This window comes from Seriola aureovittata, chromosome 24, assembly GCF_021018895.1.
Source record: "Seriola aureovittata isolate HTS-2021-v1 ecotype China chromosome 24, ASM2101889v1, whole genome shotgun sequence".
Lineage (NCBI taxonomy): Eukaryota > Metazoa > Chordata > Actinopteri > Carangiformes > Carangidae > Seriola > Seriola aureovittata.
The window spans coordinates 10,643,401-10,666,360 of record NC_079387.1 but is presented as its reverse complement, the minus strand read 5'-3'; the positions used below and the strand labels follow the sequence as shown (position 1 = coordinate 10,666,360).

At 46.5% G+C, this 22,960-nt stretch overlaps 2 protein-coding genes across 7 annotated transcripts; both read right to left on the bottom strand.

The window, feature by feature from the left end:
* Window positions 1-74: 74 nt before the first annotated feature.
* Window positions 75-18,784, bottom strand: LOC130165561 (protein Shroom2-like). Of its 6 annotated transcripts, XM_056370919.1 has the most exons (13): window positions 18,510-18,784; window positions 17,827-18,097; window positions 16,824-16,972; window positions 8,980-9,081; window positions 8,708-8,725; window positions 8,140-8,262; window positions 5,724-8,034; window positions 5,551-5,606; window positions 3,581-4,207; window positions 2,674-3,180; window positions 2,174-2,348; window positions 1,805-2,077; window positions 75-1,709 (listed from the first exon to the last, which is right to left on the bottom strand). In XM_056370919.1, exons 2-13 carry the CDS (start codon window positions 18,046-18,048, stop codon window positions 1,437-1,439), a joined length of 4,836 nt encoding a protein of 1,611 aa, XP_056226894.1. In that variant the 5' UTR covers window positions 18,049-18,097; window positions 18,510-18,784; the 3' UTR covers window positions 75-1,436. The 6 variants fall into 6 exon arrangements, with proteins under 6 accessions (XP_056226894.1, XP_056226895.1, XP_056226896.1 ...); XM_056370920.1 differs by lacking the exon at window positions 8,980-9,081; XM_056370921.1 differs by lacking the exons at window positions 8,708-8,725; window positions 8,980-9,081.
* Window positions 18,785-19,428: 644 nt separating this feature from the next.
* On the bottom strand, window positions 19,429-22,449 carry LOC130165388 (NACHT, LRR and PYD domains-containing protein 14-like). The gene is made up of 5 exons (XM_056370619.1): window positions 21,935-22,449; window positions 21,680-21,853; window positions 21,313-21,486; window positions 20,696-20,742; window positions 19,429-20,593 (listed from the first exon to the last, which is right to left on the bottom strand). Exons 1-5 carry the CDS (start codon window positions 22,312-22,314, stop codon window positions 20,055-20,057), a joined length of 1,314 nt encoding a protein of 437 aa, XP_056226594.1. The 5' UTR covers window positions 22,315-22,449; the 3' UTR covers window positions 19,429-20,054.
* Between the last annotated feature and the right edge of the window lie 511 nt (window positions 22,450-22,960).

The window sequence follows — 22,960 nt, the reverse complement described above, 5'->3', positions numbered from 1 at the left end:
GCAGCGAGCGTTTGTGAAAATAGGAGAAAAAAAAGTTACTGGACATAAAAGCAGAAGAAGACAGGAGGAGCAGGTTTCTCAGCTTAATCATTTTATTGCTTTCAAGTTGGTGAAAGAGCCACTGCATACAACAAGTGTGGGCCGGACCCACGTCAGTCCATGTGGATCACAGTGGGGGGGGGGTGCTACAGTAGGCACGTCTTCAGATAAATATGTGGCGTCCCATAAAAGGACCAAAGCAGAGAGTAAAGTGCTAACTTCATCATTAACCTCCATGGAAAACACCAGCTGCACCTCAGTCCCTTGAAGTAGAAAACGTACAGGAGTCAGGAGGATGTCTGGATGGGAGCTTCAGCTAAAAGCACCAAGTGTGAGTGAAAGCCTGAAATGATCAACGTCTGCGCTGCCGGAACGGGTCGGCGTCATCTTTCCGGTTCTCGGATCCGCCTCTAAGTCCGGCGTGAATCAGAGAGCTCCACTCAGGAGGACGACGAGGAATCAAACTCTTCGTTTCATTTCATCGGGAAACAAGAAATACGTCAAGAGTCAAATTAAATCACCGGGAAAACATCTTCCCTTTCTCCATACACGTCTTCAAAAAAAGAAAAAAGGCTACAATAAATTACTAGAAAATATTTCTTTGAAACTTAAAACACACGCGATGATGATTCATTACAAACAGCCACGAGCAGCGGAGGCGTGAGCTCATGATGCAGCTTCAATCCAGCTCAGGAAACACAGATATGAAAGGGAGGAGATGAAGAGACGAGCACATGTGTGTGTTCACACACTGGCTGAGGAATTATAGTTTGGGGGTTTTTCAAAGCTCGGTGTCTCTGGGGAACGTTCAGGAGCAGAAACACTGGGAGCCTGTGAGTCAGAAGATTTATCTGCGGAGATGAAATCATGGCCGCCTCAATAAAATACTCAAAGTCACTGAGACATGAGACATAATCAATTAATCAACAAAAGGACGCTGTTGTTCCAGGATGAGTTTCTGGATCCAGAAGACGGTGACGGGAGGGAAAGACCAGAATCCTTCAGTACGTTGATGAGCCAATTTCAACCACAGGAACTTTTGTTTCTGTGGTTACAGTTTGTTTAATCACTGATGCGTCACATCGTCTCTCCGGATTCTTGTCTGGACATTAAGTGAAATATCTGGGGCCTGAGTGAAGCCGCCATTTATCTTATCGCTGAGTGAGTCATCTTTAGTTTCCTGGTAGAAAACGGCCTCGTGGGAAATTATTATCGGTATTAATCGTGAGAAATAATAACGAGCATGAAACAAGAGGCTTGAAGTCGTCTCAATCTAACAAAGACATTAATATCAAAAATGCTACATGTTGCACCTTCACTTGTGGTCCAGGCGCCGGGTCCTGATCCAGGCGCCGGGTCCTGATCCAGGCGCCGGGTCCTGATCCAGGACGTCGGCATCAGAGCAGCGGCCTCTGCTCCAGCGGCAGACTGTCCAACAGGCACTTGAGCTGCTCCTCGCCCAGCTTGATCTTGTCCTCCAGTTTGCGCTGCTCGATGATGAGCGCCGACTTCATCTTGACAAAGTGCCGGTAGTCGTCCAGGCTCCCGGCGTCCAGGTGCACCTCCATGATCCCGGAGACCAGCCGCTCTCGACGATCCAGGTTCTCCTTCAGCTCCTTGGCGTCCTCGTGCTGCCGCATCAGCAGCTTGCGTTTCTCCGTCAGGGTGCGCTGATGGAGAACGGATATTAATGATTAATAATATATATGTCAATGAATGATATCACTGTGTTTCCCCTCTGCCCTCGTGGGACCGCGGCGGTTACCTTCTCCTCTGGCGGCGCTTCGTCCTCCAGGCTGTTGAGGGCGTTCTCCACGCGGGCGAGCCGCCCCGACAGCGACAGCAGCAGGCTCACCACTTTGTCCAGGTCGCCCACGAACATGCGGAACTTGTCGAGCTGGTTGGGCTGACAGAGGCGCTGCACGGTGGCCTCCACCTCGCGGCCCAGAGTCTCGTTGTCCTCCACGTCCTCCTGCAGGCTCTGCCGGGCCTCCCGCAGCACCTCCAGCTTCCTCGCCAGGCTGGAGATCAGCTCTTGCTGGAGGAGGAGAAGAAGAAAGAGTCCAACTTACACACAATAACGACAACAACTCTCTCCGATGAGCAGATCTCTGTCTCCGTTCGTGTGTTTTACCTTTTTACTGGCCAGGTCGACGTCGAGCTCGTCCTCAGAGTCCTGCTCCTCCAGCTGCACCTGCATGTCCTTCATCTTGATGAGCAGCTCGGCTTTAGGAGCCGATGTGTTGTAGTAGGAGGAGCTGGGCACCAGGGAGGCTGCTGCTGACACACACACATCCTCCTCCTCCCTCCTGACACACACACACACACACACACACACACACACACACACACACACACACACACACACACACACACACACACACACACACACACACACACACACACAGTTAAAATGGATCTTGGAGTTGTGGCTGTAATGAAGCCTCTGCCCAGCAGGGGGCAGGCTGACTGAAGGTTGAACCGCTCCCTCACGTTCACTGTATTCTCTCTTTTTATCACTGTTTTTACATTTGTTGTGAATTTATTGAAATGATAAAACTCACACACAGGTTAAAAGTTAAAGGTTAAAGGTTAAAGGTTAAAGGATGCAGCAGCAGGTGTTGCGTCTCCCACCTGTCCATGCTCCTGGGGGAGGAGGTGGGCAGCCTGGAGCTGGCGGACGCCCTCCTCCGCTGATGGGCTCCCTCCAGGATCTGCTCCTCTGAGGGGAAGAGTCCCTCCATGAGGTCCATGGTGGTCTTCCTGCCGCTCTGGTCGAGGATGTCCACCAGGGACTTGTCTTTGCCCATGATGTCCCTGGCCAGTTCCTCTCTCTTGGCGTCCTCCTCCGAGCGCCGCAGCTCGGGCACCGACTCCTGGGCCGACGCCGAAGCTTGTCCCGGGTCCGGAGCGGCCTGGCGGGTGTAGGCGCTGAACAGGGACGAGGCCGGGTGCTCTGTGGCGCCCAGGCAGGGGACGTGGGGCGGCGGCCCGAAGAAGCTGTAGGTGTCGCCGCTTTGGGGCAGGTAGGCCCGCCCCTCCCGATCTGAGCTGCTCTCGGCGTGGACGATCCTCACGGGGACTTTCCTCACCGGACTCTTCACATCCATCACTTCAGCAAACCTCGACTCATTCTCCGACCTGAACACGAGACAGATAGTTTTTTAATAAACACCAGAGCTGCGCCGGCGACTGATCGTACGCCACCGGAGGAAAAGGTCACAGTCGCCAAGTGGCTTCTACAAAATTACAGCCTCCACTTTGATTCGTCTCCGGCTGCTGAGGAAATCTACGACGTGCACGATCAGACTCTTTTCATTTCAGGAACCTGCAGCTGAATAACCTGCTGCTTCATTACTCGAGGTCTGACGTATAAATCTGTTTATCTGTTGTTGTTTTGTTTGTCACCGTCTCATTTTCCCTCCATGTGTCTTCATCCATGTTCACCTGGAGCCGTTATTCTAAGCCTCTTTTATTAGAGGAGGAGGAAAAGCTTTACATAACGAGGGGCAGTGAGGAGACATTTTGCTAAGCTGCTTACCTGAGCGGTGAGTCATCCCACACGGACACGGCCGGCGGCTTGTCGGTCAGTCTCAGCGGTGCGAACTGCGGCGAGGGAGAGCGCGCTCGGTCCGCCGAGGGCAGAGACAGAGCGTCCGCCCAGGAGGAGAACGGGGATGGAGAGAAGGAAGGTGGAGGTGGCTGCTCCTTCTCCTGCTCAGTGTCTACATCTCCTTCGCTCATGTCTGGTCCGGGTGTCCCGCTGAGGTGAGGGGAGCTGGCCGGGGCGGGGCCTGCGGACGAGCCCCGAGCAGCAGCATGGTGCTGGGTGTCGGAGCTGGATCTGGACAGAGGCTGGAGCGCCGACTGGTCGGCCTGGGCGCCAGCGAGGAATTCCTGGGAGGAGGATGTGGTTTCTGGGCCTAAATGGGGCCTGGGCGGCGGCAGGAGGCCCTTGGTTTGTGGAGGCTGGGCTGGATGCTGGGAGCCAGGGTTGGGGCTGAGGCTACGAGGGCCGGAGGAGAGGGTGGTGTGGGAGGGATTGGCGGCATCTGGTTTGGTCCTGTGGTCAGAGAGGCCCGGGATTGGGCCCTCGTTTCTGGGGGCCGGCGGGGCCGCCTGTGGGCTGTGGTCAGGCTGGTATCGCTGCCTGTTCTCTGACTTCCCTCTAGAGGTCAAAACAAAGACAAACCTCATCAGAACCAAAAAAAATAAAAACATTAAACGTCCCACAGTGAGTCGCTCCGTGTCCTACAGGAAATTATTCTTTTAATTTCACAATCAAACAAAACATTGATTCTCTCCGTCTTTATCAAGCTGTTAAACTCTTTATTACAGTTTCTGAAGAGAAAAGCTCAGAAACGTTCGACCCATCTTTACTGTGTTTTTCAGTCGTTCTGGGAATCAAGTCAAACTCCATCAACACAACATGAGTCACAGTCGTTTTGAGTCACAGCTGTTTAGAACAACAAGTCTGTGACTCTGGTTTTAGTATATCAGAAAAAATACTTAACACAATTAACTCTCTCTTTATTATAATCATTATTTACCTTTTAACTGCAATATCAACGTTAGCATTTAAAAAAAGACTTATTCCCCTTCATTTTAATCAGGTTCTTCAAAGCAACAACCATGTAAAGTGAATAAAGTTTAAAAGAACCTCTAGATCTTTAGTGAAAAAATAAAATGCAGTAATTCTGAATTTAATGCTTCTCAATTTGCAAGAGTAAAAAGACTGGCCAATTAAATTCACCTTACATTAATTATAAATGTGTTTAAACCTCTTAATCATTGATGTACAAAGCAAGAAGTCGCTCTTTAGGCTTCAAAGTGGGAATAAAATAACATAAAAGAGGTTTTGGTTGATGATGAACGTAAAGCAAAAGACTTCAGTGGTTCAGCCACTAAGACGAGGTGATGTAACAGCAGAGAGATTCTTAGGTTTGTTGAATATCACATTTCCTGCAGGGTGTTACGTCCGACCCTGAGCAGAACACAGCCACTAACAAAAGGAGCAAATGCTGAGGATTAATTTCACCTTTTGACCAAGAAAACGATCACGCAGACAACGGATGAGTTGCTCTTTGTCAGGAGCAGCTTAAGAATAAACTGATACACCCTCCACCCGCCGTAACTCAGCAGTAACTTTACTACAGGAGTCCAGGAGGAACTCATCACCTCAACACGAGCTCCGACAACAGGAGATAGATTTCATTTCCTTTCAGGCTCGGGAAACGGAGACCTGTCCTCTTTCTGCGCTGAGATCTCACCACTCTAACACATTCCACATTTACATGAAACTTCACAAGCATTTCTTTTTGCCGGATGTTTCTGAGCAGGAAGGTGTTCAGCACATATGGATGTTGATGCTGTTGGACCTGACCTGACAACCTCTGGGACATCCGGCCCCCCGTCACATTTTGTTTTCCAGTTTATGTTTCTTTGCTTTACCCACGTGATTTTAAGTGTTATCTTATATATATTCACAATACAAACAAACTAGGATCTCACCTGGTGGTGGAAGTGCTCTGCTGGGCTTGAGGGTCTCTCCATGATGAAGGAATATTCTGCAAAATACAAGGTAAAGTTAAGGCCTTTGTTAAACGCAGCCTGCCCTCAATAGAAGACGACAGCAGTAGTCTCTTGTGGTCGTACCTGTCAGATCCAGAAATATAAAAACCCACCTGTGTGTAGAAGTCTGCAGAGGGAGACGATCTGGATCTCTCATGGACGCAGACGGTCTTCTCCTCAGAATCTGCGTCTAAGATATTCTCTGCAGAGTGATACCTCCCTTGCGTCTTGGCCTCCGACGACTTCTTCTGCTTGTTCCACGTGGCCTGGTACTCGGCGAAGGTGCCGAGCCTCTGCTGCTCCAGTGAGGTCTGCATGTGTCCGGGGTTGAGGAGGTGGTAGGGGTCCGCGGGGGGGTGAGCCTCCTCAGGTTCTCCAGACGGAGTTCTCTGTTTGAGTTTCTCACCGAGGTCTGCGTTCAGGTTTGAACCCTGACTGGACTTCAGCACAGGTCTGGAGAACGCCGGTTTGGCCTCAAAGAACTTCCTCCGTTCTCCAAAGGACCCAGTTTGAGGTTCTCCCTCCACTCCTACCTTGTCGATCTTGTCAGGCTCTGAGAAGGAGTGCGTCCTCTTTGCCAGGGGGAAGCGCTTACGTCCTCTGATGCGTGCGTTGGAGGTTTTAACTGCCTGCGCCTCCGGTCCAAGGGGTTCCAGGTCTCGTCTCTGGAAGGAGGTGGCCTGGAGGACCCTGGCCTGCGCCTCCTTCAGGTGGTCCTTGTAGGTGTTGGAAAAGGAGACGCTGGAAGACGTAGAAGTCTCTGTGGATCTCCAGTCCTCTCCCTCCTCGTCTTCTGCGTCGCAGGTCAGCGTGGCGGCGCTGCGGCTCTTCTGCAGCTGAGCTCGTTTCTGCTGGATCTCCTTGCGGAGGGTCGTGGCGTAACGGTCGCTGCGGCGATTCGCTTTTCCACTGCCGCTGGCCGAGGTGTCACCAGCATCCTGGGTGGACACGACACCCACGGTCGTCGCTGCCGGTTGTCTCTCGGCCAGACTCCTGCTCTCCTGGGCCAGCGAGTGGAGAAGCGGCGTTTTCAGCGGGGATATCCGGTGGTCGTCTTGAGGCACCCATGGGTCTTGCTGCCTCGAAAGACTGTTTTTATGATCAATACTTTGATGTGTTGAAAAGTGTCTTTTCATGTCATGCGTGTGTCCTTCACTTCTCTTTGCAGCATCCTCTGGGCTGCGGCCTGGAGCCGAGTGTTCAGGCGTCTGGTGGTCATAATGAAGGCCGTTCCCAGGATGGGAATGACCGTTGCGCTCCTTATTTTCACTGTAAGGCGTCTGGGACTGAGGTAGAGGAAACTTCGCCTTAACGTTTGCCTTCAGGGAACCTTGGAAACCTGGTTCATTGCTGTTTACCCGGTGAGGTTTCTCTGCTTTCACCTGCCTGAGCTCAGCAGTCTGAACCGAATGCTTGCTCGCCATGCTGTAGTATCTGCTGTGGCCCCCGCCCTCCAGGTTCGGGTTCGCAGCAGAACCTGTCGTGGCGGCTGTGGAGTGCCGGACGTGTTTGCGGCCGAAGATGTTTGTGGGCAGATCCTGGAGGCTGCGATAGTAGTTTCCCACACTCTGGGTCTTGGTGGGAGGGGCTGATCTAGTCTGCAGGTAGAGGGGGCTTTCGTCGCTGTACTGCCTCTGGTGGGTGGGAGCCTGGGTGTACTGAGACTGTCGGACATCAGTGCTGGACAGGGAGAAGAGTTTGTTGGGGTGCAGCTGGTTGTGGTTGTGGTCAGCTGCCGTGTTGGGATGGAGGAAGTCTTCGGTGGGGAGGGGGTTGAAGCTCCGTCTGGCCTCTGAGGTTTTCTCCTGGTGAGATCTGAGGCCGTTCTGTTCTTTGTTCTCAGACTGTTTTTCAACTGATCTGCCGTTGTTCTTTGTCGGACCACTCGGCCCTTCAGAGTAAGGGAACACCTTCGTGGCGGCAAAACTGTCGCTGCGCAGGGGAGGAGGTGGGGGAGGAGGAGACTGGGACTTCTTCTTCTCCGGTACCTGCCACACCGGGCCGGTGCCGGGTCGACCTGCAACCGAAACCCGAGAGGCGGGCTGCTCCTCTGCCCGCGACCCCTCCCAGCCTCCGCTCCCCAGCGTCGGCTGCAGGTACCGGGGCCGCCCGGCCTGCTGAGGCCCTTCGCTCTGAAGGCCCTTGAAGAAAATGTTTTCGGTGCTCGTGCCCTTCCTCCCTGAGGCGCTCTGCTCATGAACCGGAGGGCTGGAGCCGTTGGAGAAACAGCTGAACCCGGAGTCTCTCTTGCCTCCTGGTCCACAGAGCGGCTCAGTGCTGCTGATGTATTTGGTCGGGGAAAGACGACCTGCTGGGTAGAGATGAGACGGACGGTCCAGTCTCTCCATGTTGTTCGCTGAGCTGAACTGACTGGTTAGCTGACAATGAGGCTTCTGATCCGCTTGTGTGGACGACTCTTTGGGCCTGAGGTCGGGAAAAATGTCACGTTTGAATTTGATGAATTATTGTTCTGTTATCACAAAGTTACCTGACTGAACAGAAGATGTTCTGGGCCGACAGACGACTCACCTTGCTTCATGTTTCGGTTGCCAGACTGGTGCTGCAGTGGCCTCTCTCCCAGCGGGCTCCGACTCCTCTTCTGTCAGCTTGGAGGAGTGCCAGGTATGAGGCCGTGAGCCCGGATCATTCTTCCTGCAAGGCAGCGAGCAAACAAAACACTTTACACTATCGCAGGAGAGTATTTGACATTTCAGCTCCTTCACTGTTTCTCTCAGGAGAAGACAGGCACCAACATCATTCTCGTCCAATAGAAGTGCACAGAGTTCAGACGGTGCAAAGTCTCTGCAGTTTCAAGTTCACTTCATTCAGTTGAGTGGGTTTTTTCGTCCACAATAAAACTGTGGTTTATTGTTTTCACATAATCTGCATTTCAGAATCCGTTAGATTTCATAAGAGACTTTGGTTTGTTGTTCATCAAAATATTTGTGCTCACATTTCAAACTCTTCTGGCCTGGAAATCCAATTAAAATGAATAACCTGCTCTTATAAAATCACCCACACCTTGGAACGAAGCTTAGAAACATAAACTGATACTGAACTGTGATATTCACTTTGCTCACACCGAACCGGCACATACCCTTTGAAGCGGTTCTTCCTGGAGAGCATGTTGAAAGGGAAAATAATTACAGGTGTTTAATAGATCATGTGATCACACAGTTTATTAAACCAGAGACAAAACCAACATCACAGGACTGAACTAACACCGATGAACAAATCACCACTAAAGGAAACTTGGTTTGGACAACTAGCACCAAAAGAGAAAGGACACTAATCACGAGGTAAAAACTGGACGACCACAGGGACACAAACTACCAGCAAACACAGCGGGACGCGTCCGGATGACGGTACCTCATAGAGCTTCGCAAAATCTTGGTGAGAAAGCTCCTCGCCACGTGAACTTCGGTTTCTGACGGCATTGTGCGTGGCGATACGACGTCGACCATTTTAGGCCTGATGGGCGGCGAGCGGGAGGAGGCAAAGGAAACGTTGGCGTCAAACATGAACAGAAGCAGAAACTGAATTTGAGGTTTATTTTAATTACAGCTGATAATTAGGACAACCAGTATTTTTCAAAGCTGAAACGTGACTTTATTTTGCACTAAATCCCGGAGCAGCTTTTATCCAGAGGGAACTTCATGTGTTTCTGGGTGAACCCGTCTTTTATTGTGAAGAGCTTTCACAACAGGAGAGGGAGACAGATCTGTCACAGCCATCTGGCCCTGACAGAGCTTAGCTGCTTGTGAACTGGATCCACGGGATGGAGAGGAAATCTGCCTCCCTCCCACCACAACCTCCTCCACCTCAGCTGAAACTATCAGACGGTTTTATGTGCACAAAAAAAGTTACAGGACATTTCAAATTCTGATCTTTGGGGAGGTTGTTTTCCAAGTTCAGATGTCAGACCCAAGTGAAATCTCTCAGCCAAATGAGACTTCAGTCGCCCTGACCGAAACTTTAACCCTGCCAGGCCGTGATGGAGACGCTGCATTCCTTCAGAGGAGGAATGCAGGGAGGTATTTTCCCTCCCTGCCGTGCCCTCGCTTCAAGTGGGACATCTCTGTTGGCCATCTCCCAGGAGTCCCACAGTCTCCCAGTCGCTGCCATGGAATAAAGAGAGAGCAGCATCTTTCCCGCTCTGATTTCTTTACTAATCTTGTTGTGGGTTTGACTTTTGTCCGTCCACAGAAACATAAGATTAGAGCGAAGGAGGAAGGGAAAGAAAAGAAAGTCAAAACTCAAGGTCAATACAACCACTGGCTGCTTGTAAAGGTGATAATCTAAAAGTTTATTATGATGTTTCTGGACAGAAACGATGCAGATGCAAAATCTTTGGGGCTCATCATCTTTGTACTGCACCTCAGGAATCAGCTGTGGCTGAGACAGGTAGCTTTCATCGCTCTGCAAATCTTTGTGTTATGGGTTCGTCATTTCCAGGATGTTTTTAATAAAATACAAAACAAACGTCACTTTCAGGTGTTTTTAAAATCATCATAACTTATGGAGCAGCCAACAGGACTTTAACATAAACCCCTGCCTCTGCTCCACGTGACACAAAGTGAGAGTTGCGTTGCCTCCAAACAAGCCCCCGCACAAAGGAAATGCAAATGTCCCCTTTTCTAAAGCGCAGAGGGCCTATTGTCAGGGGATACAGCTGGTCTGTCACAGATATTCCAGCGGGGAGGAGACGCCACCGCTCACTCCCAGGAAACATGAGTCCAGCTCAGGCCGAGCTGAAACACAGCTGACCCACTTGGCTGCAGGAGCATCCGAAGTCTCGCTGATCTCATCACTGACTGAGATTCACTCCACAAACATAAAAACAAAGGGATGAAATCAGAACCTGGACGACAGCGATTTGTCCTGAGCTCCACTACAAACATGAAGACATCATTTTCTATTTCCTAAACTGAAAAATAAAAATAATCATTAGACAAAAAAGTTGTTAAGTTAGATGCAAAAATCAAGATATTAAGATTTCAACCTGTTTTCAATGCAAATCAACATGTTTCTATTCAGCTCTGCAGAGGTTTGTCTCTTGAAAACAAAAGATGCAGAAGAACCAACAACATTAAACCTGATTTTAGCAAATAATCCGAGTCACAAACTGGTTGAAATGTTTTTCCTGCTGAACTGAAGTGATGATGATGGAGATGTTGAGGAAATGATGCAACAACAAAACATGGGAACTTACCAGCTTTCTGGTAACTGTTCTCTCCTGTGTGTGTGTGTGTGTGTGTGTGTGTGTGTGTGTGTGTGTGTGTGTGTATGTGTGTGTGTGTGTGTGTGTGATCTGTCTGCGTGACACCTCTGCAGCCGACTCCTTCAAAAACCATTCGGGACAGGAAGAAAAAAAGATGCACTTTGACACCACTACTCCCACCAGTCTGACAGAAACAAGCACTGAGGAATCTGGCACCACCACCTCCTCCTCCTCTCCTCCTCCTCCTCCTCCTCTCCTCCTCCTCCTCCTCCTCCAGCTCCCAGTATGAACACACACAAACACACTCCACCTTGTGCTGGAGGAGATTTCCCCGGGGGATTATGAGGGGGGGATTTGAGACGAAGGGGGAGGAGTTATCGTCCTGTCCCGCGTCCTTGCTGCGATCTAGTGTTTGGACTCTAAGTTGGACCACAACACCTCGGCAGCTCCGTCTGTCACAGATAAAGGAACAGTGACGGACGCTCACGAGCCGACATCTTTCACAGCAGTGGCAGTAAATTATTATCACGTCGACTTTATCTGTAACTGAGTCTTTAAAGTCGTGTTTTTTTCAAACAGGTGCAGCAAGAATGTCTCAGTCTGTCTCCAAGTATTTTCTCATTTAACCACCGACGACATAAAAACAAATACACATGTTTTTTTTTAAAGGATTTATGAGATAATCAGACTGCACTTTGTCCAGTTATCAGTCTGTCTGTGATAGTTTACATTTCACAACCTCGCTTCTCTGCTCCAGATCTACTTCAGTGTCCTTGTCAGGAAACACGGCTCGGTCAGGAATGTTTGGCCTGGGCCCACGTCTGTTTTGAGAGATACCAGCCAATGTCAGACTGAGGGGGAGGAGGGGGAGGAAGAGGAGGGGGAGGAGGAGGGGGAGGAAGAGGAGGAGGCAGATACCGGGTGGCTCCTTCAGCATGGAATGACTCCTCTGCTGAAGCAGCAGGAGTCAGAGTCTTGGTCTGTGTGTCTGTGAAACTAAAATCACCCAAAATGTAAATGTAAATTTAGTTCAGCCACTTTACAAATGAAGCAGAAAAATGCTGATTTATGGATCTGAGCACTTTTTTTTTTTTTACATGGTCAAGGTCATCGACAGAGAGCAACAGACACACAAAGGTTTTATCTTTAGGTTTTCTGACCCTGATCACTGGATTCAACTATTATCCACACGACTGATCACACAATCAATAGAAATAAATCAAGATGGCGTTTTATCCAACATCTCCGGTTGTCAGTGATGTCAATTCCCTACGAACGTCTTCTAATCGCCAGTTCAGCCACTAGGTGGCGCTCAACGGCCACTTCAACTATTTCACTGCTTCAAATCCATCAGGCGACTATTTTGATAATCGATTCATTTTTCAAACAAAGAGTTCCTGTATTAAAGGTCCGTTAAAGTATAAAATAAGATGTCCATGTGTTGTTTCATGATATTTATACTTAAAACGAGCTGTTAGGACGTTGTGATGTCACAACAAAGCAGTCACCAAGCCCCGCCCACCTGGACCCACCATCCAAACCTTGCAGGATTTAGTTTCTCTGAGTGTTTTTACCCGAAATCTGCTTTATTTTTATTGGATCACTCAGAAAACCGTCAGCCAATCAGAAGAGAGGCTCAGAGCCTCCTCTCTTCTGATTGGCTCACCGACCTGTTGTTACTAGAACTCCAGAGAGAAGCCTGAGAGAGGATATGTGAAACTACACTGAGATGGTTTTTGGTTCTTAAAACCAACAAATATATCTTCTTATGGATCAACACTTCAAAATAAAACACAGAAGAAGAAAATATGGAACTTTAAGATTCTTTCCTCTGCTTTACATCCCAGGAGACTGAATATCTTTGGGTTTTACCTGCTGGTTGAAACCGTCACCTGTGATTCAGAGAAACAAGGATGGATATTTTCATCATTTCCTAATATTTTACAGACTAAATGATTAATAATAATGTAAATACTGGTTAGCTGCAGCTCTAGTTTCCTCACTTTTTGTCTTGCTGAGGATTCCTCCAATACTCAATCCTCCATTCAAACAAACCCTGGTACAACAATCACTGTCGCTCTTATCAAATCACCGCCATTTCCTCTCCTAACCGTCATCTCTGTCACTCCCCCGTCAGCTCCTGTCAGGCCGCTCAGAGGTGACACATGTTGCTGATTCACCAGCTTGTGGCCACTGGAGGCCAAACAGCCACCATCACCACCATCACCACCACCACCACCACCGACACCAGCAGCAGCAGCAGCAGCAGCAGCAGCAGCAGCCGCCTGTGGGGCCGACCTCGCCGCGATGAGCTCCAAACACAGCCGCACAATAGAAAGTGCCAGCGTCATCACAGCTGGGCTTATCTGTGTGTGTCACTGCCCGCACCGGCAACAAGAAAATAAAGAGAGGAGGGAGCCTGGAGAACGTAACACGCTTCGACAGAGGTCAGACCTCAAGACGGCCAACAGCCTGAACATCTGGCAACACCTGGAACAACAATCAGGCTTTTGATTTAGGCTCTCGTTCATTTTACATTTCACTTCTTCTCGACAACATCCACCTGTTGCACAACAACACAATATTCATTCATAGCAGCTACATCTTGATTCAGTGGCTGATTCCTGTGACTCATGGAGGAAACAAACAAACTTTACTCAAACAGAAAATGCCGGCGTTTATTTTATGTTTCATTAAAGTGGAAAACGGAAGAAAATGTAATAATAAAGTGGGAAAATAGGGGGTTATAAAATTAAAATACTTTTTCTATGAATTTAAAAGGATTCTCTACATGATTTTTAGTCCCTAAATTAAATTAGAGTAGATAGTGTGTGTGTGTGAGAGAGAGAGAGAGAGAGAGAGAGAGAGAGGGACAACAGGTTTAAGGGCTGTAACAATGATTTGACACAAACATAAACCGCCTTGTAAATTCACAGAGAAACACTGCGACACATGAATCCGTTACACACACACACACACACACACACACACACACACACACACACACACACACACTTTACCTGCACTAATGTTGTCATCTGTCCTTTTTCTCCACCTTCACATAAATTCCCTTCCAGCAGTTCGTCAGGTTGTTTTTCTACATTAACAGCTGATCCTTCTGGAAAATGGGTCACTGCTCTTCAACCTTTATGTGTGTGAAAACAACTATCTGCTATCTCAAACTCACTCGCCGCTTCCTGATCTAATCCCATTTGTCATGATTGAATCAGAGGAGATGAAATAAAAAGAGGCAGAGGCAGAACAAGAAAGAGACAAGAGGGAGGTAGAGGGGAAGAGGAAATACCTGGGAGTGGAAAATCTTCTCTTTATCTTCTAAAAAGCAAACATGTCCAGAGAGAGGAGAGAAGCAGACAGGAGCGCCCACTCTGTGCTTGTTGGAGTAGCCAAAGCCCCTGAAAACAATGGGCTCTGCTGATATGGCCTATCCCACTAAGTAGTGTCAACTCACCTAGGCAACATGGACCGTACCACTGCTGCTGCAAACAGGGGAGGACGCCTGCACTGAGGCAGCTCTGAGGACGGCTGAGCGCCTCCTCAGAGCGAGTTTTTAAACCTTCCCTCTCGATATGCACCTGACGTTCGCTCTCTGAATCACCTCGGATCGGGTGTTTTTTTTCCTGCAGAAGCTGGTTGATGAAACACAACCGTCGTTCCACCTTTCCCTCCTGTTGACTCGACCCGCTCTGCAAAGCTGAGCCCAGGCCCCGTGGCTTTGCAACTAGTAATTGGATTCAGGATTTAAGTCTCTGTTGCCATTTACCCAGTGAGCAGATGAGTATGTAATTCTGACATCAGTGTAAAGGAGAAAAGGTTTTTCTTCTACAACCTCCTTTACACTATGGCTCTTTAATTTAATCTCAACTTTATCTCTTTATTTCCCCTCAGATTTCCTCTTAATTTTACAGTATACATAGATATTCTTAAATTATAATGATTCATTAATGGCAATAATGCTGTTGATGAATTAACTCTTTAAATGAATTTTCAGTTGAAATCAACAGATACTCTCCGGATCGAGCTTCTCCAATAAGAGGAGTCGTCACTAAATCAGTATCTTTGGGTTTTGGAGAATTGATGAAACAAAATGACTTTTAAGACTTTTAATCCATGTGTGACTTAGACAGCAACACTGTCTGTGTTTTATCACAAATCACAAACCTGATCCTCATTCCTAAAAGCCAGGACACGAGTCAAAGGGAGGAACAGAAAAATATTCTCACCCAATGCTTTTTTTCCCTGTTATTTCAAATCACTGTAACATGCTTTGGTCCTTATAAAAAGTAAAACACACACACACACACACACACACACACACACACACACACACCCAATGGGCTCAAGGCTTCCACAGGGTGGAGCTAATTCATCATCTGCTTCCTGTCACTCGGACAAAATGTGACTTTAGACAGAAGTAATGAAGCTGAAACGACGAGACCATTAATTGAACAGCAGAAAACAATTAACTGAACATTTAAATAGAAAACACGAAACAAACTCCACCGATACGTTACTGACTGTAATCTCATTTCTAGACAAACGGTCACACTCACAGTGCAGACGCTCCTGCAGCAACACACACACACCTGGTTCATAACGAGTGAACATCGTCAAGACAACAAGCTGCAGGTGTGGAGCAACTTAAATGTGAGAAAGAAAACATTACAAAACAATAAAAAATGAAATAAAATAATAAACTTACTGATTAAAATCAACAGGTGTGGGGGAAAATATAAATCAATCAGCTGGTCTGTAAAGTCTAAAGTCAGAAAAAGGATCCGCATTCTGTTTTAATTTTAATAAAACAAAGTTTCCATCTAAAGACATCTTCGTCAGGCGCTGTCAAATCTATAAAGTGTCAGAAAATAGAGAAAAATACCCATCACAAGTTCCCAGAGCGACTTCAGGTGAGAGGACGACTTTGAATGTCTTGTTTTGTCCGAGCATCAACATCCAACGCTCAAGTGCTGAAAACTGCAGTTCCTCTAATGACCACAAGAGCCGAGCTCCAACACTGAGTCAATCCCCAAAGACTCCACAAATAAACATGTTTACAACCAGGTACAAAAAACTGTTTTGGTTTCTGTAGCTGATTTCCTCATTCATGACACCTGTTTATATAACTCATCTATTTACATTTTATTAAGGACTTAAGTTATGTATAATTGAGGGCGTGGCCTCTTTGAGTGTATGCATGCACCAAAGTCTCGGCACCACCTCTTTGCCTATTTGGGATTAGCTGGGAGTTAGGGGCGGAGTCAGACACTGCCAAGATGGCGACGGTGGAGCAGCTCACTCTGAGATTTAAAAACCTGTGGGTGACATCACAGAAGTACGTCCATCTTTGTTTACAGTTTGTGTTTTTGTGTAAATTCTGAATATTTTTAGTTAATAAAGATAAAAAACAGAGAAAACACTGTTACTAGAATATCACGTTCAAATAGAAAATTAATGAAGCATGCTTAATAATGTTTACTGTCAGCATTCACATAATCCCTGCTCACTGAAGGCTGTCCTGACCTGAGGGCTGAACTGGGCTAAAGGTCGACCCCCTCGACCACCAGTAGAGTGAGAGTGGCGCTGGTTTGAGGTGGGTCGGTGTCGCAGCGGCCGACAGAGGGAGGGACTCCCCTCTGTCTCATCTACGAGTCATTATCTGAGCTCTGAAATAACAGTGTTGGCTGGAGCCCGACTGCCTCCACAATACCCGCTTTTGTTTTACCCTCAGGGGCAAACGAGCAGCGAGAGGCCCATGTGTGAGGCTGGGAGGCTGGGTCTGCCTCAGCCCATCCCCCCTTAATAAGAGGAATTAATGGTTGGTGAAGAAACATAGTGGGATTTTAGGAGTTTTAGGACACAAAGTTTGTTTACAACTAATTCAGACTATTTTAGACCCAATTTTATTGTGGTGAAGTTGAGAAAATTTTGTTTCATTTACTTGTGTTTCTCACACTAAGGCGCCAAAACTCTGTACCTTCGGACCCCCAGGGTCAGGGTCTTGTGGGAGCTCTTCACCAGGCAGATGGCCTCCTGACGGGAGCCGCTGAGGGGAACGGCGTTCACGCTCACCATCTCGTCACCGGCCTGCAGATGGACCGCCGCCGCCGCGCTGCCCTCCTCCACCTGAGCACATAGACACCAAATACAGGTGCAGCAGGAAGTCAGTTATTTCAAAAGATCTCAAAATAAATCAACTTCTAATCTCGGGGGCAATTAAAAAAATATTTCAAATGATTTTATGTCACAACACTTTGAATCTAAGTCACATTCTGTTTAGCTGAGGATATCATAGGTACAACAACCATTTCTATTTCTTTTCTCCATCAGTGTTTCACTCAGGACGTCATTTCATCCTGCGCTGGCCGGAAACCTGAGCTCTCTGATTAAAAATTAAATCCTGCACCGGCTGTAACCTGAGGGAGTCGGCGGTGTGTGGCTCCAGGTAAGCTGCAGTTCACACCTGCACACAGAGAAAGCTCCTGGTATCTGCTGTGCAGCATGTTTCATATAAAGAATTAGCACTGCAAGATAAAAAGTGACTCCTTATGAAGGTTTAGCATCAATTAATTCGATTTGAGGTTTTAAATTTGAACATTTGACTTTATATTCTAAACTTAGAGTTCAGATTTTTAACTCAATGTGTAATATCTCACGCAGCAGTGATGTTCAGTATGAAAGAAGACAGCTGCTCTCAGTAAAAGCCAATATTTCAGACACCGAACGGCTTTAAATTCTGCACCATGACTCTAATTAAGATGAAACAGTTTGAGCTGATGAAGGTGTTTCCAAAACCCAGAGCTCAGTCCACACCTTAGAAAACAGCGTCTCACGTTTCCTCCTATGATGTTTTCTTGTTTGTCTGTATCTGACACGTTGCACAGCAGCAGTAAATAAATAAACTTTGTGAATGAAATGAAATAAACAATCTAAAAGTGAAAAAGAAAGGTTTGAGCTCTGGAGCAAAAGAACTACGTCACCTTGGTGATGACCAGAGGCTCTCGGTGCTCGGTTCCTCCCCTCAGGGTGAAGCCCCAGGGCGCTTTGCCTCGGAGCAGCACCTCCACCAGCTCCTCATCCTCCTCGCCTTCCTCCCCTCTCCTCTGCTCGTCCGTGCGGCCTCGCCACTTGTCCACCTCCCTCCACCACTTCATCCTTCCTGCAGAAACCCTCAGGTCGTCTCTGTAGTCCACGGCCTCCATGACTCCTGCCGTGCAGTGGGCTCCATCGACATCAGTTCACTCTGACAGGCTGAGTGGAGCCAAAACACCATTCATTATATTTAAATTCATTTCCAAATATAGGAGCAGCAGGTGAAATATGGGGAATATTATGGGAATATTATCAAAATTATAACTGGAATGATTAGATTATTATCTGATCATCAGAAAATTAACACACGTATTCTAATAATTGATTAATAACAAATATATCTTTATTTGAGTTTCTCAGATGTGAATATTTATTTATCGTTGTCTAATATGATAAAACATGATATATATAATTCAGTTAAATGTCAAAACAAAATAAAGCTACTCGACATAGCAGATCAAGCTAATTATAATTAAGCTAATTGTGATCTTATTAACGCTTTTTTACCATCAATAACAACAAAAACTAATTGTTAATCGATTTTTTGTTAAGTTTAAGAGCTTTAACTTACTTGTAAATGATGTTCTCTGCACAAAAGCTTTCGACAAACAAATGACAAACGACAAACGGCAGGTGAGCGACTCCGTTTCTCCGTGAGAGCTCCAACAGGTGAGGCGCGAGCTCTGTCTTAATTAGTTGTTAATTTAAATTGAACTGAATCACTCGGACAGACTGGAGCAGAGTTTCGGTGTCTCAACCCCCCTCCACGGCCTCTCTGTGGAGCTTACACCGCCCCAGGCTGAGCCACCCACCGTCCGGCTCCTCCACACCTCCTCTCCTCTGTCCGTTAAAAAAATTAAAAAAAATCCCCTCCGTCCGTTTACTTTTACAGACGTAGGCGGTGATGTCACCACGCCCCCTGGCGGCGACGTGCGGCGTCACGAGGCTGTGAGTTGCCTTAAGGTGCTTCTCGTAAACTTCCGCTTTCTTCTTCTTTTCTGTTTGTTTCTTTTTTCTTTCTTATTACTTTATTTTTCTCTTATTTCTTGCCCTGCAGCCACTCTTCTTACCTGTGTATAATTTCTTACCTCAGCTGTTCAGATGTATTTGCCTCTTCCTCTGCCATTGCTCCCATAAAGTGACTCTACCTGTCCTGTCTGTGTGTCGTTGGGTCCTCACTGATCCTGACGTGACCACAAACAAAAGCATGAATAATTCATATTAATGTCGGAGTTATTGCAGTTAAAAATATAAGCGTGAAAATTAAACAGGGTTATTTTCCAGATTTGGCAGTGATCATTTCTGAATGAATGTTTAACTTACTCTTTCTGAACACTAGATGGCGGTATACACACATCATATACATCAATGTGGTTAATATTAATACCTTAACATAAAAATAACCAGGTTATAGTTTAAAATACAACAATAAAAGAGACTGGAACAAGAAAAGCTCAATTCTATAGACTTTGTTATAATATCTCTTACAAATGTGTTTATTTAACAAACAAGTATGAAATACAAAGGACATCAAACATGGTTTTATATGATACTGACCAAGCTTTCAATCAGTGAAAAGTTTCCACATATGCCAAATAATTGTATTAATTACAGTAGCTTATATAAAAATTAACTAGCTTCACAGTCAGAATCAGAATTAAGTTTATAGCCAAGTAGGCTTTCACATACAAGGGACTTGCTTCAGTGTTTTGGTGCAAAACAATAGACACAGTGAGAAGAAAGTAAAAAAACCTTTTAGCCCACCTCGTCTGTTCTCAAGTATCTTATCAACACCTGAACATCTCACATCTTGTGGCTTGCCTCATTCAAGTGAGTGCATGAAGGACTTTTTCATAGCAAACAGCACAGATGACTGACAGGTGACTGCATGCACAATATCAGGACCTTCCAACTACTTAATGGACTTCAGCCACCATTAATTTCATGAATTACACCTTTGCTTTTCCTACTGTGACATGTCCAGTGATTTTGAACAACGTAAAAATGATTTTGTTTGTGTTTCTATACACATTGGATAAAGACTGAAACTGGCTTGTCAGCAGCTGATTTTGAACTAGTCCACTTGTTCTACTTGGCAGTTACTTCTCTGTCTCTCTTACAGCCGACACAGTGACAGTGAGGCGCCAAATGACTTATCCCTAATCCTGAACGCAGGGTAGACAGGTTCAGTGAATGTGGTGTTGATGGTGTGGAGGTGGATCTGTGTGTCAGAGCAGACGCTGTAGAAGGACAGAGTGCCGGCCGGCCAGTCCAGATACACTCCCACTCTGTTAGACGAGGAGGCCGGAGGACGAACAGATGTTCCACTGTTTTTGTGACAAACAATGAAACCTTCATCAGAACAGTCCAAAACCCAGGACTGATCATTCCCTCCGAGCCTGCAGTCTGCACCATTTCCTTTCCTTTTGATCCTTCTGTAAGTCACACCTATATCAACCCACCCTTCCCACTTGACCTCCCAGTAACAGCAACCAGTCAGACCAGTTTCACACAGGATCTGTCCCCAGTGGTTAAATCTGTCTGGATGATCAGGATACGGCTGCTCCTCCTCCACCGCTGTCACCTTCCTGTTGTCGTCGGACAGTTTGACTTTTCGTAGCGCTGTGTTTGAGTCCAGTGTGAGTTCACAGTAATCTGATGGAGAGAATACGACACAGCGCTCCTGTTTATTAAAGTGAAGAAGATAGTTGAGTGTTCGCTCATTCGTTTTCATGTTAAGATTAAAAACACACTTACACTTCCTCAGACCCGGTTTCAGCCTGCAGATTCCACTGTTGTCCACTCTGGAGGAAAATACACACCAAGTCAGACCAGCATCCTCTTTTGGATAATGGACATTAACACTGAATTGTTCTTGTTATACCGTAGAAAACTTTGTGGAAAACCATCCACCAAAATCACAAATCAAAGTGGCGCCAGAGACAAAAGTCAGAAGATCCAAGACATTCATCTTGTTGATATTTTACTGCATAAATTCAAAATACGACCTACTGTTGATGCTAGAGGAAAAGAATATATGTAGATATATATAAGAATTGATATATGATTGATACAGCTGGGAGAGGGTCATCTGGACTCTCTTGCTTACCTTGCTGCCACCACAACTCGACTCCAGATAAGTGGCAGAAAATGGATAAGTCAGCAGTCTCAGCCAAAGATATCATTAGCTTAATATTTCTCAGGAATTAGTCAGCACGACTGGTTTAATCACCTGTCTCCTGGTGATGGTTTTCATGTAAAACTGAAAGCTAATCACTGTCACTTCCACTTTCCTCTTACACATGTTGACACCTTGACACAACATGGTTTCCAGCTCTACCAATCTCTTTTGTCTGCAGCAGGCCTCTACATACCTGAGAGTGTCCAGTCTCCAGTCTGGATCCTCCAGTCCAGCAGACAGAAGCTTCAGTCCTGAGTCTCCTGGATGATTGTAGCTCAGGTCCAGCTCTCTCAGGTGGGAGTGGTTGGAGCTCAGAGCTGAGGCCAGAGAAGCACAGCCTTCCTCTGTGACCAGACATCCTGACAGCCTTTAAAACATGCATGAGATACATGTTAGATCAGCTTCATATCCTAGACCCAGTTTATTGATTGATTGGCTTCACCTTCTGTTACGGCTCAATAAATCATTCTGGAGAATAAATCAAGGCTGAACCTTGACTACTTGACATTCATGAACACTTTTACTGCCTGAGTGTTACCCTGAATGTGTAAAATCCTGACCTGAGAGTCTCCAGTGTACAGAGTGGACTCTCCAGTCCACCAGACAACAGCTTCACTCCTGAGTCCTGCAGGTCGTTGTTACTCAGGTCCAGGTGTCTCAGACTAGAGGACTGGGAGCTGAGGACTGAGGACAGAGCTTCACAGCTTCTCTTTGAGAGGTTACAGCCACTCAGTCTGAAGAACCAACAAACAAAAACATGATTTTACTGCTTAGACCAAACTATCCTGAATTGATCCAGTTACCTCTGTACTTACACAGCTTTGTTAGAGGCTTTGACCACTGGCAGCAGCTTCAGAAGAGCCTCCTCTGAAGCAGAGTATTTCTTCAGGTCAAACACGTCCAGATCTTCTTCTGAGGACAGTAAGATGAAGACCAGAGCTGACCATTGAGCAGGAGACAGTTTATCTGTAGAGAGACATCCTGATCTCAGGGACTGTTGGATCTGCTCCACTAGAGAACGATCATTCAGTTCATTCAGACAGTGGAACAGGTTGATGCTTTTCTCTGGGGAAGGATTCTCACCAATCTTCTCCCTGATGTACTGGACTGTTTCCTCATTGGTCTGTGAGATACTTCCTTTGTATGTAAACTGGAGTTGTAGAAGACGCTGATTGGTCTGCAGTGAAAGACCCATGAGGAAGCGAAGGAACAAGTCCAGGTGTCCATTTGGACTCTTTAAGGTCTCGTCCACAGCTCTCTGGTAGAAGTTTATGATCCATTTAATAAATGCTAATGAATGTAATGGTAAGAAAAATACAAAATCAATAAAAGATTAAATTGTGGACAAGATTAAAGAGGAATATCAAACTATTTTCAAAGACAAGAGATGAGAAAAATCAGCGACAGCACAATGAGGCTGCATGTGATTATGTTCTGAAGAGCAACACATCTGCACAAACACTTTGTTTCTGAATCATAGACACTGTAATAAGGACGATACTTACTTCAATCATGCAGGTATTCCTGACAGGTCCATGTGTCTTTTTCACATTAGTATCATCTGAGTGGGATCATCTGCTAAAACAAAGGCTAGTGAAGCTAGGTAAAGTGAAATGAGTCAAACGCTGCTCCTTCTCCTTTGTCAGTGTCGTTTGAATGTTTGAATCTCAGTAGATTATAAAACTATAAACCAGGTCTGAGGACAAACATCAGGCTGCAGTTTTATATTACCATCATACACAGTGAACAAAGGTCTCCTGCTGTGATTAAAAACATGATATTTGAACCTTCACACCACTAAACCTTAACTCTCAGTGTTAAATTTTATTATTCAGGTGTTA